This window comes from Crocodylus porosus, unplaced genomic scaffold, assembly GCF_001723895.1.
Source record: "Crocodylus porosus isolate Cpor-Errol unplaced genomic scaffold, CroPor_comp1, whole genome shotgun sequence".
Lineage (NCBI taxonomy): Eukaryota > Metazoa > Chordata > Crocodylia > Crocodylidae > Crocodylus > Crocodylus porosus.
In genome coordinates, this window is record NW_017728918.1 from 64,706,450 (window position 1) to 64,723,761 (window position 17,312).

Here is a 17,312-nt window from a genome sequence, read left to right on the forward strand (position 1 = left end):
AAAAAAAAAAAAAAAAAAAACTTTAAAAATGGATTCTCTTTAAAAAAGAGAAAGGAGGTGGGAAATCAGGGTTTTCTGTTGCAGGCTGGCAGAGCTCCAGCTTGTGAAGGGCTACCCCACACCCGGGGGGGGCACTGGATCAAGACTGGCCATCACAGGTCCTGTCACAAAAAACAGACAAGAAGTATGGGCTAGACGACCTCTGGAGGTCCCTTTCCAGCCCGACTCGTCCATGACTGTCCTTCATGGCCAGGGGAAGAGCCAGGGCTCTGGGGGCCCTCTGGCAGGCTCTGTTGAGGGTTGTGGCCAAGACCCGCCTGCACCAGACTGCGGACAGCTGCCCCCCCGATGGGGGGCGGATCTCCCCGGCCTTTTAGTGAGGCCGGTCTCAAAGCGGAGACCCCCCCCCCGGCGCAGCTTTTTACCTTCAGGGTGAGCGGGGTGATCTTCTCCTTGTTCACTCCCTCAGGTAAGAAATCCAAAAGGCAGTCCAAGACCACGTCCTTCACAGTCTGAAACTCGGCTTCCCCCTTGAGGTCGGCGCAGAAGATGAGGTCCAAGTCCTTGTAGCCCAGGCCGCTGTCCTGGTGCAGGATGTGGCTGGCGGCCGAGCCGTTGAGGCGCACGTCCCGCAGCGCGATGCCCTTCTCCTCCAGGCGGCTCCGCACCACCTTCACGATCTGGCGCGGCTGCACCTCCAGCGTGGGGAAGTTGCCGCGGCCGTGGATGGGGATGGTGTCGCCGAGGACGCGGTCCAGGCGCTGCACTTGCTCCCAGCTCAGCACGTTGCAGTGCGCGCTGCAATCCCCGCGGCCGCCACCGCTGCGGACGCCGTCCTCGTCAGCCATGGCCCCGGGCGGGACGCGCCGGCCGAGCCCCCTCCGCGACGGCTCCTGGCGGCACAGGGGGAAGCGGTGAGCCCAGCGCAGGGGCCGCGGAGCCCTGCCCCGTCCCCCCACCTCCTCGCCCGGGAGCCCCCGCCCCGCCCGCGCAGCCCAGAGGAAGGAGATCCGCGCCCGCGCTGCAGCCGCTGGACAGGGGCGGCTCCTGACCTGGGCAGCGCCACTCGCTCTCGCCTAGTCCCGGCTGCTTGCTGCGTCCCCAGCCGGCCCCGTCCCGCCGCCGCCACAGCCTTAGTAGTTCTGCCTGGGAAATGTCCCCGGGAGCTTTTATACGGGGTTCCGTCCGCTTCCGGGGCCCTGCCCACGCCCCCTCATCTGCATGCCGGCCCCGCCCCCTCATCTGCATGAACAGCTGTTCGCCGCCTTCTGCGCCCTGGCCCGGGCCGCGGGGGTCACTCGGGGGCTGCCCCATGCGCGCCGCGGCCCGGTGGCGCGGGGGGCCGGCAAGCCGCAGAGCTTCGGTCACCTCCACGCCAGCCTGGCCCCCGAGTGTGTGCACACCTCCGTGCCTCCGGAGACGCCCCGTGGACGGGACCTGCCGCCGCGGTCCCCGCGCCAGGTGCATGTGCGCGCTTGCGGGGCGGGGAAGGAGCCACGCGGGGTTCTGGCCCCTTGCTCCAAAAATGGCTGCGTGCGCTCTGGGACTGAGGAAGGACCTGGCTGCCCCCACGCAGCAGCACTCGGATCCGGCAGCCTCCTTTCTTTTTTTCCCCGCTTTCACCTAGAGTCTCCCCTCCCAGTCAGACGTCAGTCAGGTTTTTAGGTAGCCTTTTACATCACCTCAAGCCGTACCCAATGCCTTGTGCTCCGCTGAAACCAGAGCTGTCCTCTTGGTCATTCCAGGCGCAGCCAAAGGTCTACCATGACACTGGGATTTGGCAAAGGCAGCCGCCTAGCACATGCTGATGATCCCCATGTATGTGGTTTTAGCCTCAGACCTGTGCATTTTTAGCCTAGGGATTGAGAGGGAGGAAAAAAAGTGTGTGTGTGTGTGTGTGTATAAAACCTTTTTTTTCTCTCTCTCTCTCTCTATATATATATTCTATTCATTTAAATCCCATCCGAATGTCTAAATCTCCTAGACTGCTTTGATCATCCTAGTGGATTGGATACATAGACATTTCTGATGGAAGAGACAAGCTAGGTTGCCCTGGCTAAAAGGTCAAACTTCGGGAATCGAAGTGAAAGAATTACAAAAAAGCAACCCCAAAATGCGTGCCTGCTAGGTTCAGATCCACAGCTCGAAGGGGGTTTTCAATAGGACAGGTGCCAACATGTGTCAAGGATCCGACGGATATAAGGGACTAGGTGTAAACGCTTGGGGATTGTGACATTTGTGGTCAGTGTTTGCGTAATCCGACCCCAAACTGGCATATACGCACTTGGCTCTGTTCTTTGCGACGCAGCATCGTTTCGGGGTCTGGAGAGAGGGAGAGAAAACTAGGATCCAGCAGGCTCTAGGTGCTGCCTCTGGGATTTTGTAACTGCTACTGGGCCGGGACGCGGTGCATTTTGGCAGAGGAAACGGAACTGAATAGGGCATGGGGAAGTGGGGATTGCCCTAAAAAATAGCTTTCCACCTATTCGCTGACATGCTGCTACACCATTCGGCTCTTGCAGCTGTAGGAGCCGTGCACGAGTTGCACAGTTACACGCAGAAGCTGCTCTATGTTATCACCGTTTAGATAAGAGGTAAAAAAGTTAGCAGGATCCAGGTACCGGATATGTGGTTTCTCAGCGCGACTGGGTGGAAAGGCAGTAGGGTCTGGATGACTGTCTTGGCCAGCAAAGTGGGAAGGGGGCATGACCCCCGCTTCCCATTCAAATCTGACAAGCTGGTGCTTGGGGCCAAAAATCGCCAGGGTCCCCGCCGGACCCGTGCGGGAAGCGGTGATGCACCGGGGTGCCTCTGGGTCCAGACGATGCCCGTGCAACGCGAGCTCGCTATTCATCCGCCGGCATTTGGGAACTAGGGCTGCAAGCCGGCGGGGTCCGGCAGGACAGGCAGATCCCTCACAGCGGAGGCAGAGGTGCCAATTCCCTCTCGCTCTTTTTCACAGCTGCTTACGCGCTGCAGTGTGTCAGGGTCCGGGTCGGTTGGGTTTTTTGTTTGTTTTTTCTTTCGCTGCGATAGCAAATACGCAGGGAGGTTCCGGATACCGATTTGGCTGGATCCAGCAGGATCCCCCCGGCTGAATCCGGGTGCCTGCAGCGCTCAAGTTTAGGCATGCATGAGATCGCGCTTTTTATGCGTTGCCTGGAGCAGCGGCGGCAAGCCCCTACCTTGAAGGGAACCGTCTGGAGGAGCCAAATACCAGCAGGATCCAGCAAGATCCAGCTTTTACCTCCCCCCCCACGAAGAGGCACAGGAGTTGTACAGGCATCGTCGGGGGGGGGAGGTAGAGCTAGAGCCGCTCTTTCCATTGCACCAAACTCCCCCAGCCCGCATCACGCAGAGGCGCCCGTGCCCCATAGCGAGCTGCCCCACTGGTACATGTCCTCCCTTCTCTGCAGCCTGCCTCCCTCCAGGCCACGCGAGCAGGCAGCGCCGCGGTGCCCGGTGCGTGGCAGCGAACCCGCCGCACCCTCTTTAGGACCCGTGTTTCTCCCCACCCGAGAGCCGGGCAGTGTGGGCGATACCGAGGGGCTCCCGCTTACGGACGGATCGGGAGACACCGGGGGGCACTCGTGCGGGGAGGCAGCTCGCGCGGTCCCGAGGGCAGAGGGGAGCGGGGCAGGCAAAGTGCGGCGGACGCCGGGGCTCTGACTGACCCAGACGTCACACACAGCAGCTGCAGGGAGATTCCGAGGGATTGTGACGCGCGCGGGGCTCCGCCAATCAGCGCCGGCTCCGCCGCCGCGACTTCCCCGCCCCTGCTGGCAGCGGGCCACTTGGAGAGGCGCGTGGGGGGGAGGGGCCGTGCCAGGGACTGAGACGCCCCCGGGCCCGGGGCGCGCGCGGTCTAGGTGCAGCCCCGGAGCCGCGGGGACGGAGGAGCTGCCCTACATCCCGGAAGCCCCCCCAGCCGGCGCCGCTGCCTCTAAGGCGAGCGTGTGCACCCCTCCGGCGAAGGGGGCAGCGGGGACAGGGCCTGGGCAACAACCAAGCCGCGATGCAGCCTCCCTCGCCCGCCTCCGCCTCCCCGCCTCGCAGCCGCGTGGCAATGACGCCCCCTGCGGGGCGCTGGGCCGCCTGCACCCGCGGGCCCGCCCAGGCTCAGCACAGGCCGCTGCGCCTGCAGGCCCGAGGCGGCCCGGCTGCGCGCTGCCAGGGCCCCGCCTGCTGCGCAGGGGCTGCTTTCGTCTGCTGGAGAGTTCATCCTCGCTTCTCTCCAAAGCGATGTGCATTGCAACCGAGCCCCAGGGACACTGCCGCCCTGGCTAAGTCCACCACTCCCCCTTGCAGAGCTGTGCATTTTAACTTAACCCCTGCTTCCAAACTCTGAGGGGGAAATGAGGGTCCAGCTGGTCGTTTCTACGTTTCTTTAACCCTTCTCCCCCCCACCCCAGCTTCCACAGTGCTCCCCATCTTCCTCTTTGTGCCCAGCAACTGGCTCTGAGGAAGGGATCCCCTTTTCCTCATTCCTTGGGGTTCTTTGCAAGGTGCTATTCCCTGACCAGAGTCAAGCACCAAAGCTGCTAACCTGAGAAGTCTCAGAGGTGAGGCAGTGTTTGCAACACAGCCCAGCCCTGCCTTTTGTTCCCCCCACTGAGCACGAAATAGGCTGAGAATGCAACATATGTGCAGGGTGTTTCACTTCTGTGTCCATGCTGATGCAAATTTTCTGGTCTTACAAACTTGCAGTTTCAGGTTCCAGAGCTATAGATGGAATCGTTTCTGCCGGTGGATCGGCCTTTAAGAGAGCTTGCTAAATTACTCCCATCAAGTGCAGAAAAGGTCGAGCTAAGACTTTTTTTTTAACGTGACCTTGGCATTTAGAAAGAAGGAGAGATGTTACCTTGTGATCTTATTTTATGATGGGAGCACCACAAAAAAAAAAAAAAAACAGAAAGGGGTTGTGAAAGTTTAAACAAGTTCAACTGAATCCAATCAAATTCTTTCTGAAGCTGGGCTGCGTTACTAGGAGTGTCGCCAGCGAATGGAGGGAAGTAATTATTCTCTTTTATGCTGCACTGGTGAGGCCACATCTGGAGTACTGTGTCCAGTTTTGGGCCGCCCCCCTACAAAACAGATGCGGACAAATTGGACAGAGTCCAGCAGAGAGCAATGCAAATTGTTTGAGGGCTGGGGAACATGGCTTATGAGGAGAGGCTAAGGGAACTGGGCTTACTGGGCACTTTTACATGCTCTGGGGGACGAGAGCAATGCTTTAATTAGAGCGGCTCTGAGAAGCACTCTAATTAAAGTGCTTCAGTGTCTCGTGTATCAGCATCCCCCTGCTTAAAAATGGTGGCAGGAAGCGCTTGAATGAAAGCTCATTCAAGCTTTAGTTCAAGTGACCCTGCTGCCATTTTTAAGCAGGGGGATGCTGATACACGAGATGCAAGAGGATGCTGGAGCATGGTAATTACCACAATCCAGCAGACTCAATTACTTGAGTCTGCTTCAGCACGTTGTAATTACAGTGCATCAGAGCAGCCTCTGTGCTTGTGTATAGGCACCCATGTAGTCTGGAAAAGAGAAGACGGAAGGGGGCATTTAACTACCTGAAGGCTGGTTCCAAAGAGGATGGAGCTAGACTGTTCTCAGTGGTGGCAGATAACAACAGGAGCAATGATTTCAAGTTGCAGCAAGGGAAGTTTAGGTTAGCTATGAGGAAACATTTTGTCACTCGGGGTAGTAAAGCACTGGAACAGGTTACTCAGACAGGTTGTGGAATCACCCTTAGAGATTTTTTCTTAGGTGGGCAAAGCCTTGGCTGAGATGATCTAGTTGGGGATGGTCCCACTTTGAGCAGGGGGTTGGACTAGATGACCTCCTGAGGTCCCTTCCAAGCCTGATTTTCTATGATTCTATGACTATCCATCTCCTCACATCAAAAAACATGTGTCTTCCATCTAGCCCATAGTTTACACAGTAGAACTAGCTTCTCATTCATTCCTTTCCATGCTGTTTCACTATTATAGAATAACTTCAAGGATACATTCCTTTCAAAGTTCTTGAGCATGCTGCAGATGTAAAAATGCATGAAAAGGCCTAATGCTGCAGCTATCCCAAATGCACAACTTGTGTTATCACTGTTGTGGGTTCTCTGTATGTAGTGAGTGGATGATTGAACCCAAAGATTGATGTCCTTCATTTGTGAATCTAAATGCACAGATTTGAAAGGCAACTGAATTGGCCAGAAAAGGAATTTTGAGTACTTCAGTCAATGCATTAAAAAAGAAAAGCCAGGAAGCTTTTAAAATCAGAATGTGTAAAAGTGAATGCAGCTTGTAGACAGCAGTAACATTCTGTGTATTTGCCAGCAGTTTGTGTAGAGCTTGCCAGCTTGCTTATTTATTTAAAATAAATATTCAGATGGAGAGAAGCAGCAACTAGTGTACTAGAGGGAGCTTGCAACTGCATGCCAGGGACTTTCAGAGATCTAATTCTCAACAACTGACTGCTCTCTGTTCTTAGGAAGACACTTCAGCCAAAAATGTTCAAATGTGGTGTTTGAGTGTTCATTCATTTTAATAGAAGCTGCATGTGTTCAACTCTTCCACTTATTAGGCTGTTTATGTAAGTCTCTAATCAAGATTTGGTTAGATCTACTAAAGCAGAGATAGCCATCCTGCAGCAAATGTGCCACAAGTGGCATAGGCAGGCTCTGTGTGACATTCCAGATCAGGGAGAGGGCAAATAGCACAGTGGCAGATAGGGCAGGGAAGAGAAAACAGAGCAGGTTGTATAGGGAAATGGGATTGGAGTGGCAATTAGGAGGACATGGGGCTTAATTTGTGGCAAGCCTACCAAAAGTCAGATATTGTAACATAGTTACATTTTAGATACCCCTTCCCAAGAACAGAATCCTTAACTCCGAGTTAGGCACCCAAGCTCTATATACAGCACATGGGGAGAGTTAGGTGCCTCAGAAGGGCAACCAGGGAATTCTTCCCCCCCCCCCGCCCCGGTAAACAGATCACTGCATAGACCCAACTAATAGCAAACACCGAAAGTCTTATTTTTTAGGTATCTATGCCCTTATTTGCATCTGGACTGTAGGTCCCAAACCAAGTGTGAAAGGTAAATTCCATGGACTGTTATATAGAAAAGCCAACCTTGCTGTTCTTTTTGTATAGAACTGGTTCTAGAGGATCTACAAGCTAGACACAAAAAGCTATCAAAGGGTCAACACAATTCAGTGCAAATAAAGCTAGCAGCAGTAAGGGCCTAACTAAATAGCTAACAATGCTTTGATATCAGAAAGTATCATTTTACAGTTCCAAAACAGAAGTGTCCAGGTTAAGGGATTAGACCTCATTCATAGAAAAAAAAATAATTGTCAAACCTAGGATGAGCGATCAGGAACTGAATTGCTAATTTCTTACTTCTTGTTCACCTGAACACCTGCGCATGTAAGGGTATAGAGAACACTTGAATATGTAAGGCCAGAATATTGTTCTTACTAGGCACCATTCATATTGAAACCTTCTAATATTTTTGGTTAGAGTACAGAGTAATTTGTTTTCTGGAAACATGCTCAGAATATTTTTTACCATTCTCCACTAACACCTGAACTTACCAAGACTATTTATGGGTTCATTATTATTTTTTATCTGATGATGTCATAGCCTAGAACATGGGGAGGTACTTAGGTTGCTATCTGTATTTGTCCAGAATACAATAAATGAATAAACATTTCTTTAGTTTCCATCAGAAATTTTGCAGGAAGTGGGGGGAGGGGAGAGGCAGAGTATAATTTAAATATTGCACAGGAAAAAAAGATTAGGCAGTGCACAGTTATTGCCAGAATAACTAATAATGATGTTTTTGCCAGTACAACTTTCAAAATGAACATGCCCAGCCTATACTAGACACATTTGAAAGCTCAATCCAGTCACAATGTTCCTCTAAATTAGTTGTGGGCATTATTTGGTCATCAATCTGGACAAAGAACTCAAAACTTTTTTCACATTATGCACAAGTCTAATTTTGAAACTGGTTCCATACTGTTTTTCCCCAGTCTTTTTCACATAAAGGCATACACTGATATTTTCCAATGCTATAATTAGCCCTACTGTGTATTAACTCTAAACACTTCCTTGCGTGACACAGAAACTAGTTACAGCTTATACTAGAATAGCTGATGTTCCTTATTAGAAACAAAAGGGTGATTCAACTTAATGTTTTAGTAAAATGGAAATCAGGAATAGCTAAAAAAAATCTTGCAAATATCAATAGGAAATTTTTTTTTCATGATGTTACCATGATATTGCCTTTTCCCTTTCAGTCAGTTTTGACTGGAAAGGTGTTTAAACTCATCCAGGGCAGAATGTCAATATTTGTCTATGAAGCTGCATTGTTTTAAAAAGGTACTAGGTAAAGTAGGCCAGTTAATCACAATTTTCTATCAGGTTTACCAGTGTCTTTTTGCAAATCCTTTGGGAGAGTAAACATTACATAAAATAAGTTTATTTACATAGTGATAGATTTCATAGACATTAAGGCTGGAAATGACCTTGCGAGATCATTGGGTCCTGCCCCCTGCCCAGGGGGCAGGTATTCCAGCAAGATAAGCATCCACATGTTTCTTAAAGGTATCCAGAGTAGGTGATTGCACGACTTCTGTGGGGAATCTATTCCAGACTCTGGAGACTCGGATGGTAAAGATGTTCAGTTTAAAAAGGTCTTCCAGCAGTTTGTTACTGTTAGACCTTGTCTTCCCTTAGGGTCCCCTGGTGAACAGATGTTCTCCTAGTTCCTGATGCACACTCCTTATATACTTATAGACTGCCACCTAGTCACCCCTGAGGCTTTGCTTCTCCAGGCTAAAGAGTCCCATGCCTCTCAATCTCTCCTCATCAGGCCTGTTCTCTTGAACTTTAATCATGCGTGTGGCTCTCCTCCGATGTAGACTCTGATGCACCCCGATCAGGGTCACATTGCACTAAATGCTGCACACACATATAATTACAGAGGTATTCCCTAAAATGACCTTGTGAGCAGGAAATAGTCTTCCACTTTGGAACTCTGTCAGTTTATTATAACCTGTCTCTGCCTCCTACTCGCCTGCCATGTCTTGACAGAAAATGAATGTTCTCTGATGGTCTTATCCAGGTCCTACCCTATCTCCTCTTCTGCAGAGTCTGGCTCATTGCCCATCAGCCATTTTGGTTGCCCCTCTACTTTCTTCCTTGGGTGCATAACCCATCTTTTCCACATAGCTTGGTTGAGCACTTCAGGGAAGTAGGACCAGTCTTGCCCTAACAGCATGGGACAGGGCAACTTTTGGGCAATCCCCATTGGCAACTCTTCTTCAATCCATCATTTCACCATGAGTGCTCTCCTGAAATCTCTCATTCTGATGTTGTGGGGTCTCTTCCCCTTGTTTCCCCTCAGTATTCAGTAGGTACAATACTGGCTGATATGCCCTGGGGCCCTGCATCTACAGCACACTAGCTCCCAGGATTCTGAACTTCTAAACGGATGGGCTGGGCCCAGGGAGGCCTCACCTTTCTTAGTCAGGGCAGTGGGTCTTTCTACCCATTTCATAATAGCTGGTCCTGTTTTGATGGCTTTTCCTTTTTTGTTTTCCCCTTTGGTGGCAAAAGCCTCTGCTAGTTGTAAGGCTTTCTTTAACATTTGAAGTTGATGCTGCCCAACCTACCTTTGCATGTCTTCCTGTAAGTCCTCCAGGAACTGTTCTAGCATAAAGATCTCCAGGACTTCAGCATGGGACTTGCCTTCTGCTTTAATACACTGGTCTATTAAGTTGCACAGGAGCTGCATGAGAAGTTGAGGTCTCTTCTTGGCCCACACAAGGGGTTTAGCCCCCTGAAAAGGGGATTCGGTGCCCACACAAGGGGTATGGCCCTCCAACAGGGGCCAAAACCCAGAAAAAAAAACAGGAAAAAAAAAGGGAAAAAAAGCCTTTGCTTACCTTAAAAGTGTGTGTGGGGGGGGCTCCAGGGCCCCCGGCAGAGCCCCCCCGGGCAGCACAGGACAGCGGGGATGGGGCAGCAGGGCCCAGGCTGGGGCCACTGGGCCTGTCACCCTGTATGGCAGTGTGCAGACGGTGCCTCAGTAAGCCAGACTCTAGCTCCAACTGCAGGTAAGTCCCAGAGATTTGTGGGTTTTTTGGTTTTCTTAAATTATGGCATGGGGGGGCAGGGATCAGGAGGGGTTTGGGGGGATGAGGCCAGCCAGGGCAGGGTTTGGGGGCCTCAGGGGGCTGGCAGGGAGAGGGGCCATCCAAGGCAGAGGTTGGGGGCCTCGGGGGGGCTGGTGTGGGGAGGGGCCAGCCACAGCATGGGTTGAGTCTTGGCAGGGAGAGGCCAGCCAAGGCAGGTGTCAGGGGGGCTGAGGGAGTGGGTGGGGCCATGGGGGGGGTCCCCCATGGCCCCTCCCCCCTCTTCCAGCCCCCCAACCCCTTACTCACCAACACTGGAGCCCTGGTGCTGAAACACGCATGTTTCAGCACCAAGGCAAGGGGCTAACCATACAGATGCTTTGGCAGCCAGAGCGTCTCTATGGAGGACCCAGCCTCTGGTTTCCTCAGGGCACAGTCCGGGACCGTGCCCTGCTCCACTTTTTTAAACTTGGATTTTTTTAGACCCCTGGATATCCAGGGGTCTAATTTTCTGCCTGTGCTGCAACATTTTTTTGTTCTTGCATGTGCCTCTTGCCACGCCTCGAAGGGGTTTGAGGCGAGGTAAAAGGGACATGCACACTCGTCTGAACGTGCCCAAAGAGTTTATCATTCAAACATGGCACTTCAAAACATTTTCTTTTATGACATCATTAATTCCCAGAGGCATCAATTTCAGGATCATGTCTAGAACAAGGCAGTACAGAGGTTGGTCATGAGTCACATCACTTTGGGGATATGAGCAAAAACAGAGGTACTATTCATAGCAGTCTTTTCATTTCCAGAGTAAAGTGCAATAGTACATAGGCAGATCTAGAATTTTGAAAAGGAGTAGGGGGAAATGGTGAGGTGCATCCTTACATATAAAACACATTTTTCCATGGTTAAAAATAAACTAGAAACTTTATTAATATGCTAGGGGCCTGGGCTGCATTATTCAGTTTATGATTGGAGCAAAAACAAATATAATTTCATTGGAAAAATCTACAAGGCTGTGAAATAGGAGCTTCAGGAGAAGTTAACAAACAGCAGAACTGCAAAACAAAGGATGGGTTGAATGGTGGAACATCAAGACCATTTAAAAGAGAGGGTCATTAATACCTGTGGAATGAAGAATTTAAAAAGGATCAAGTATATTATACTGAGCCAGGAAGTCAATTGACTTCTTCAGTACTGCTGGACTAGAAATGCTGCTGCCACTGCCACTGCCAGACAGTTGGTCTTAAAGTTTGGGTGGCATAGGAGTCAAACTGGGCGTGCAAGTTCACCCTCACTAGATCAGCCCTTGAAGTTGTATCTAACTCTTATAGGAATGCTTGGATGTTTCCTCCTGTACTCCCATTACTTCATGCTCTTCTCAATTTAACAATTGAACAATTTAACCTTAGGTTTACTACAGTAGCACTAGGACATTTTGATTTGTTATTGTGCAGCACTGCTGCCTAAAGCCACTTCCATTGTATCTATGAGAATGGGTAAAATCAACTATATTAAAATTCAAATATTCTCATTTATTAGGGCGGTGGGATATTTTCTTCTTTGAAAAGTTACATTTTCCATTTGTATTCAATTAAGTTGAAACTTACAGTTCTTCTGCCCACATACGAAGACAAACCTACAACATATCATGACTCATACATTCATACAGTCCTACTTCAGATGACTGATAGAATTTTATTGTTGATTTTACTTTTCAGTGTTTTTTTTATCTTACAGTGCATTAAAAGTGCAAGAGGGAATACTCTGGGAGAATTCAGTGCTGTTCTGCTTCATAATCAGTGAAGCTGGAGAAACGTCATTTCAGATTTAAACAACCTTGTTTTTTGGAACAATAAACTAGAGTGTAAAAAAATGTGAACCAAAAGGGAATTTGGGTTACTGTTCATTCAGAAAAAATCAAATCAGTAAATTTAGGCCTTAATCTACTTTGAGCTCTGCAAAATACAAACCTTTGAATTTCACCCAGTAATTCCTCCATTAAGACCACAGCTTCTGACTCGAGTAGAGCATCTTTTGGAAAAACATCTGTTCTCAAGTTAAAGACCTCAAATGACAAAAATTATTCCTAGGTAGGTTTTTCCAAGAGTTAAAAGTGTGTATCTTATTTCTTGCCTAACAATTGTTAACAAGGAAGGTGAATGAGGGAGTTCATACTAAATTCAGTTGTAGCATAATGAAATTATATGAATTCAGAAGGTATAATTCTTAATATGCATTGACTAGTAATATCTTCTCTTCTGCTATCTCTGGGGACTTACACACATGTGGGGAACCTGTTCTGATGTGCTGGAAATCTAACTTGTTAGATCAGGCTCGATTAATTGAGCCTGCTGGAGTATGTAAATTGATGCGCTCTGGCAGCCTCGTGTGTCACATGCATCAGTAGTGCAGCATGACTGCACTGAGAAAATGGCAGCAGTACGCTTTGAACTAAAGCATGCTGGCTGTGCTTTAGTTCAGAAAAACCCTGCCACTATTTTCTCAGCATGGGAATGTGCTGTGGCACTGGTACGTGTGATGCACAGGTGCTTTTAATTAACATGGCTCATTAATTAAAAATGCCCAGCACTGCTTGCTGTGTATTAAGTTAATGCACACTAATGTTTGTGCAGATACATCTCTACTTTGTATTATTCTGGTGGTGTCCCTAGCTGCCATTCCACACTGCTATGAAGATCTCAACAGAATTGTGTCACAGGATGCCACCACAAAATGGTGTTATAATCTGTGACAGATATCTCCAGGATAGGCTATGACAGCTTTGATTCTGGAACAGACACAGAATATGAACATGGAGAGCCAGCTGAAAGCCAAGAGTTCTTTGTTATTCAACAAACAAACCAGACTGTTGGAGGACTAGAAGTATCTCTGAGCTGGACCTGTACACCCACTCTTCCAGTCCTATGATTGAAAGCTTCCTAGCACTGTCCACACCCACTCAATCTGCTCTGCCAAGAAGACTTCAGCCACTAATCTTTTGGTTTAGCTCATTTGCTTTTAATATAAATAACTGGTCATAATGCTAGGAGATATAAGCAGTGTTTCTTTTTTTCCCATTGCACACTGGATGCCACCATGGCAAGTGAAATTGGCTGATAACCCTTCTGAATTCCATCTGCCATCTCCACTACAGCATGCACAAAATCATGATCACCTGGGAGATAGGTCGCTCAGAATCACAATCTTGATACGCATATAGTTGTGCACATATCTACAAGTTCTCTATATCCAACCAGACACCCACACAACCCAACATGGACCACCTTGTCCCACCCTGTCTTTTTACTTTGTCTCAGAGTTATGTAACCTCCTGCCCTTTGGCACGTTCAAAATGGCAACAGTGCTGGAGGTCATTTCAAACAACATCTCCTCGAGCACCCGTCTCACAGGCCCTCCTCTTACACACTTTATAAACTTTGCTGCTTCCCCCTTCCAACCTCATCCAGCACCAACCTAAGAGTTAACCTTTGGAGCATCAGGTTTAAATAAGAATATTTACTATAAAAAAGTGTTTATGGAGTGCAGAGGGTGGGATACAAATCAGGAAACAATTGTTTTATAAAGTATGCTTCCAAAACATTTTAGCATTGCAGGTATTCTGCTTGCATTCTCCCACACAGAAAACATAATATTTTATGAATGCAAGAGTACTTACAGATTTTTTTCTTGTACAAAACTGCAACACATGGAAGTGCAGATAGTAAGGTTTCAATTATGTTAATGCTAAATGTGCCGAACCACCATTGTGAAACTCTATTTCATTTACTGCTAACACACATTTCCAGGAGGGGTATAAAGTGGTATTAAGTAAAATTACTACTGTATCAATACAAAGTAGTTCTGCCTGTCACTTGTTTTAGTATAGGTGGTTTTGCTCTGTCAGTCATGCAGAATATCAGAAAAGAGTCCTCTGGTGAATCATAGCAGCGCACGTCTTTCCTTAACTTTCAGAAACAAGCACTTTCTCTGCTTCCTGGTCCCTTGTATCAATGGCCCATTCTCCAATGCTAGGACTGCAAATACTCCCCCCCCCCAAAAAAAAAAAAAAAAATTGCACAGTCATTTAGGCCACATAGAAAAAGAAAATGGAAAGAAAATTCTGCTTATGAAAAACTACCTGCACAGATACAAATGCAACTACTAACTTGGTTCACCCCATGCTCTCAAAATCTTGCCTACCAACTTACTGATTTGGCAAGTAAACACACAGCCCTCCAGATTTAAATCTGCTATCACCAGCCAGTCTCTGCAGACATTTTAGGAGTGCACAGATAGTCCATTGCATCAGTGTCCTAAGCAGATGGGAAGTAAAGGTGGAAACTGATGTACCATCTTTAGAGACTTCTTGTATGGGAAGAGGCTCTGAGGGGATGGTATGATAAATATAATCTTTGATGCCACAGAAACTGAGTAAGAAACAATGTAGTCATGTTGCTTTTCTCATCTTATATGGGACAAGGTGGGGAAAACAGATCATCAGGGACACTTTCTCAAGGCTAAGAATAAGAAAGAGCAGAGGCAGCCCAGAAACAGAGAAAAGGACCTCTCTGTGAACAAGGAGTAGGCCAAATTGAATTTTGCAATGACAGGGAGATGCAATTCCTGGAGTTCAGGAACAGCATTGCTAGAAAGCATAGCAAGCTCTATCAAAGTTTCCAATCTCCCTCCTTTGGCACAGCACTACAGCAACTACAACTCCAGTCCCATACCCCAGAGAACTCCTCTTTGAGGACACTCAACCGCAGCTCCTTCCTTCAGGATATTAAGACCAGCACCTTGGATCCCATCACAAATGGGATTCCTGCCCTAGCATTCAGCCCTTGAGATTCCACAAGGGTGACGAAGCAGAAAATCTGTGGCAACAAAGAACAGTAAATTGTTGAAAGCTGTGTGAACAGATTATCTCAAACTATGTTAACTATTTTCACCACTTTTATTTTTGTTTCTAATACTTTATTTTTTGCACAGTTTCTCATAGCTCCTATGTTTGTACATATAAGTTTTTGCAAAAACAGAATGTTTTATTTAACCATTGTTTTTATGTAAATTTTGACATAAAGAGCATAGCCCGCAAATCACAAAGTACAGTCCTACATGAACAGTACGCTAGCTAAAATACACAACAAAACAACTAGAGCTTAACCATATTCTATAAAGTGAATGAACATTGTCCACAACATAAAATGTTCCATAATAGCACAAAGTGTGAATGAAGCAGACCCCCTTCTGTGAAAACACAGTCCCCACACTTAAAATATTTCATGAAATAATCCATAATATTTTCAAGATATAATCCATTGAAAGTTATGCAAAGTATAATAAAAACATTATGGTACTGAAAATCAAAATTAGCCCCTGTCCTTAAAATAGGAGCACAAAATATTGTTAATCACATGCCCTACGTGACTGTTGTTTTGGAGAGTATACCCCAGTGGCTGTTCATAGGGCTCTAAAAATCCAGACTTTTGTCTCTTTTTGCTCTCCCAAAGATTGTATAACATACAGCATGCAGTTATACGTTAAGACAGTTATGGCTCAGCAGCCTCTCTGAGGCATGAGGCAGCACCATCTGACTATCATCATGGAGCTGCTTACAGGACAGTTACAGTATTTATGTGTATAGCAGACAGCACTGGTTACAAGACAGTCCCCCAAAACTTTGATTCTATATATGGAAAAAGTATACATTTGTTATAATTTTCCAGGTATAGAATCTAATTATTGGAGGTTTATCTGGAATTTGTTCCCCACCTAACCCTAACCCCCTCCCCCACTACAGCAGGGAAAATGAATCTGAGGGAATCATGTAGTGCTTTGCTTTCTACTTTCCCCCAGCTTTTCCCCCTGGCAGCCACTTCCCCGCCTCCTTACTATGAGACCATGCTCTCCCTGAGAATGGAAGTCAGGAGCAAATTTGAAAGCAATAACCTTGAAATTAAACATAGCTGTAGCATTTTGCATATTGTACACATGCATTTAATTGATCCAGAATTGAGGCATGTCACCTTTTCTTGAAATTGCTGAAAGCTTTAAAACAGGTACCCCATAAACACTTTGAGCAGCACTTGGTACCTACTTGTACAGTATGCGTGTGTGTGCTTCAGATACCACCCCACAAAGGATCCATGTCCTAATTAGTTCCCACTCATGACTGGACCAGTTGTTTTTGTCACAAGTCCTGGGGTACTCCAAAATTTTATATGTAGATTGGGTGCAGACTGGACAGTCTGATCTAGCTTCACTTCATGGATTAATGGGGCCACACTATGCACCAGGTTGAGAGGGGGTGGCAGAGGAATTCTGAGTGAACGTTATTCAATGTCATGTCTCACCATAACTTGAAAAAAGTCAGCAGTGAGGGGACAGCACTTAATGGGCACTATCATATATCTTATTCAGCTGGGCTATATTAACTTATTCCTGTGCTAGGTTCCCATCAGCATGGTTGCCCACTGTGGGACATATGTTTTATAGTCATGCTCAGTGTTGACTGCAATTAAACAACTTCATAGCTGGTTTCCATTGCTGAGCACATGCTGCTTTTGACAGCAGTTTAATGAAAAACAATGTTCTTAGTGAGATTTCCTTGTATGCAATTATAAGGTACTGGGATTTTTTTCTCCATACCAATTGGGGGGAGACCTCATCTTGTATGCAAGTAAATCTAGTAAAAAGTTATTTTCTATGATGTAACTGTCCAGAGTTTTCATCAGACAGGGCAGCAAAGGTAAAGGGGAATGTCAACACCGTTGATCTCCAAACTAATTGTCTTAAGAGAAAATCTACTTTTTCTCATAAAAGAAAAGAGGCACAAGTTCTAATGATCCTGGCATCGTGAACCCTTCAGGACTCCTTCGCATCCTCGATTAATTCAGGTAAACCCTCCCAGAACAGTCAACCCAGTGTCACAGTACAATGGAGTCCCTTTCTATTTGTGCAATCTCATGCCTGCTGCAGAGGGCAAAAAAATACAATCATGGGTTCTATCCAAAGAGCTAATACAAATGGGAAACAGTATCAGCAAAGCCATCAGGAACCTCCTGAAGATTGCCAAGACTTGTGATATGCACTGACATTACCTTCTAAGTACCATCACACATCTTCCCCACAACCCCGCTCTCCCCTCCCAAATTGATCTGCCTTCACCAAATCAATA

At 47.5% G+C, this 17,312-nt stretch overlaps 1 protein-coding gene and 1 long non-coding RNA gene across 2 annotated transcripts in view; one reads left to right on the forward strand and one right to left on the reverse strand.

Moving 5' to 3' along the window:
• The window catches only part of FAM46A (family with sequence similarity 46 member A), a 3,517-nt gene extending 2,393 nt beyond the window's left edge, over positions 1-1,124 (reverse strand). Inside the window, exons 1-2 of the mRNA XM_019537672.1 lie at positions 1,053-1,124; positions 426-893 (exon numbers count right to left, since the gene is read on the reverse strand). Coding sequence (XP_019393217.1) covers positions 426-848 — 423 coding nt within the window. The 5' untranslated portion in view covers positions 849-893; positions 1,053-1,124. The remainder of the gene's footprint in view (positions 1-425; positions 894-1,052) is intronic.
• Positions 1,125-1,926: 802 nt separating this feature from the next.
• Positions 1,927-15,185, forward strand: LOC109311819. Its single transcript, XR_002101624.1, has 2 exons — positions 1,927-2,932; positions 14,835-15,185. It is a non-coding gene; the product is annotated as an uncharacterized LOC109311819 (long non-coding RNA).
• The last annotated feature ends 2,127 nt before the right edge of the window (positions 15,186-17,312 follow it).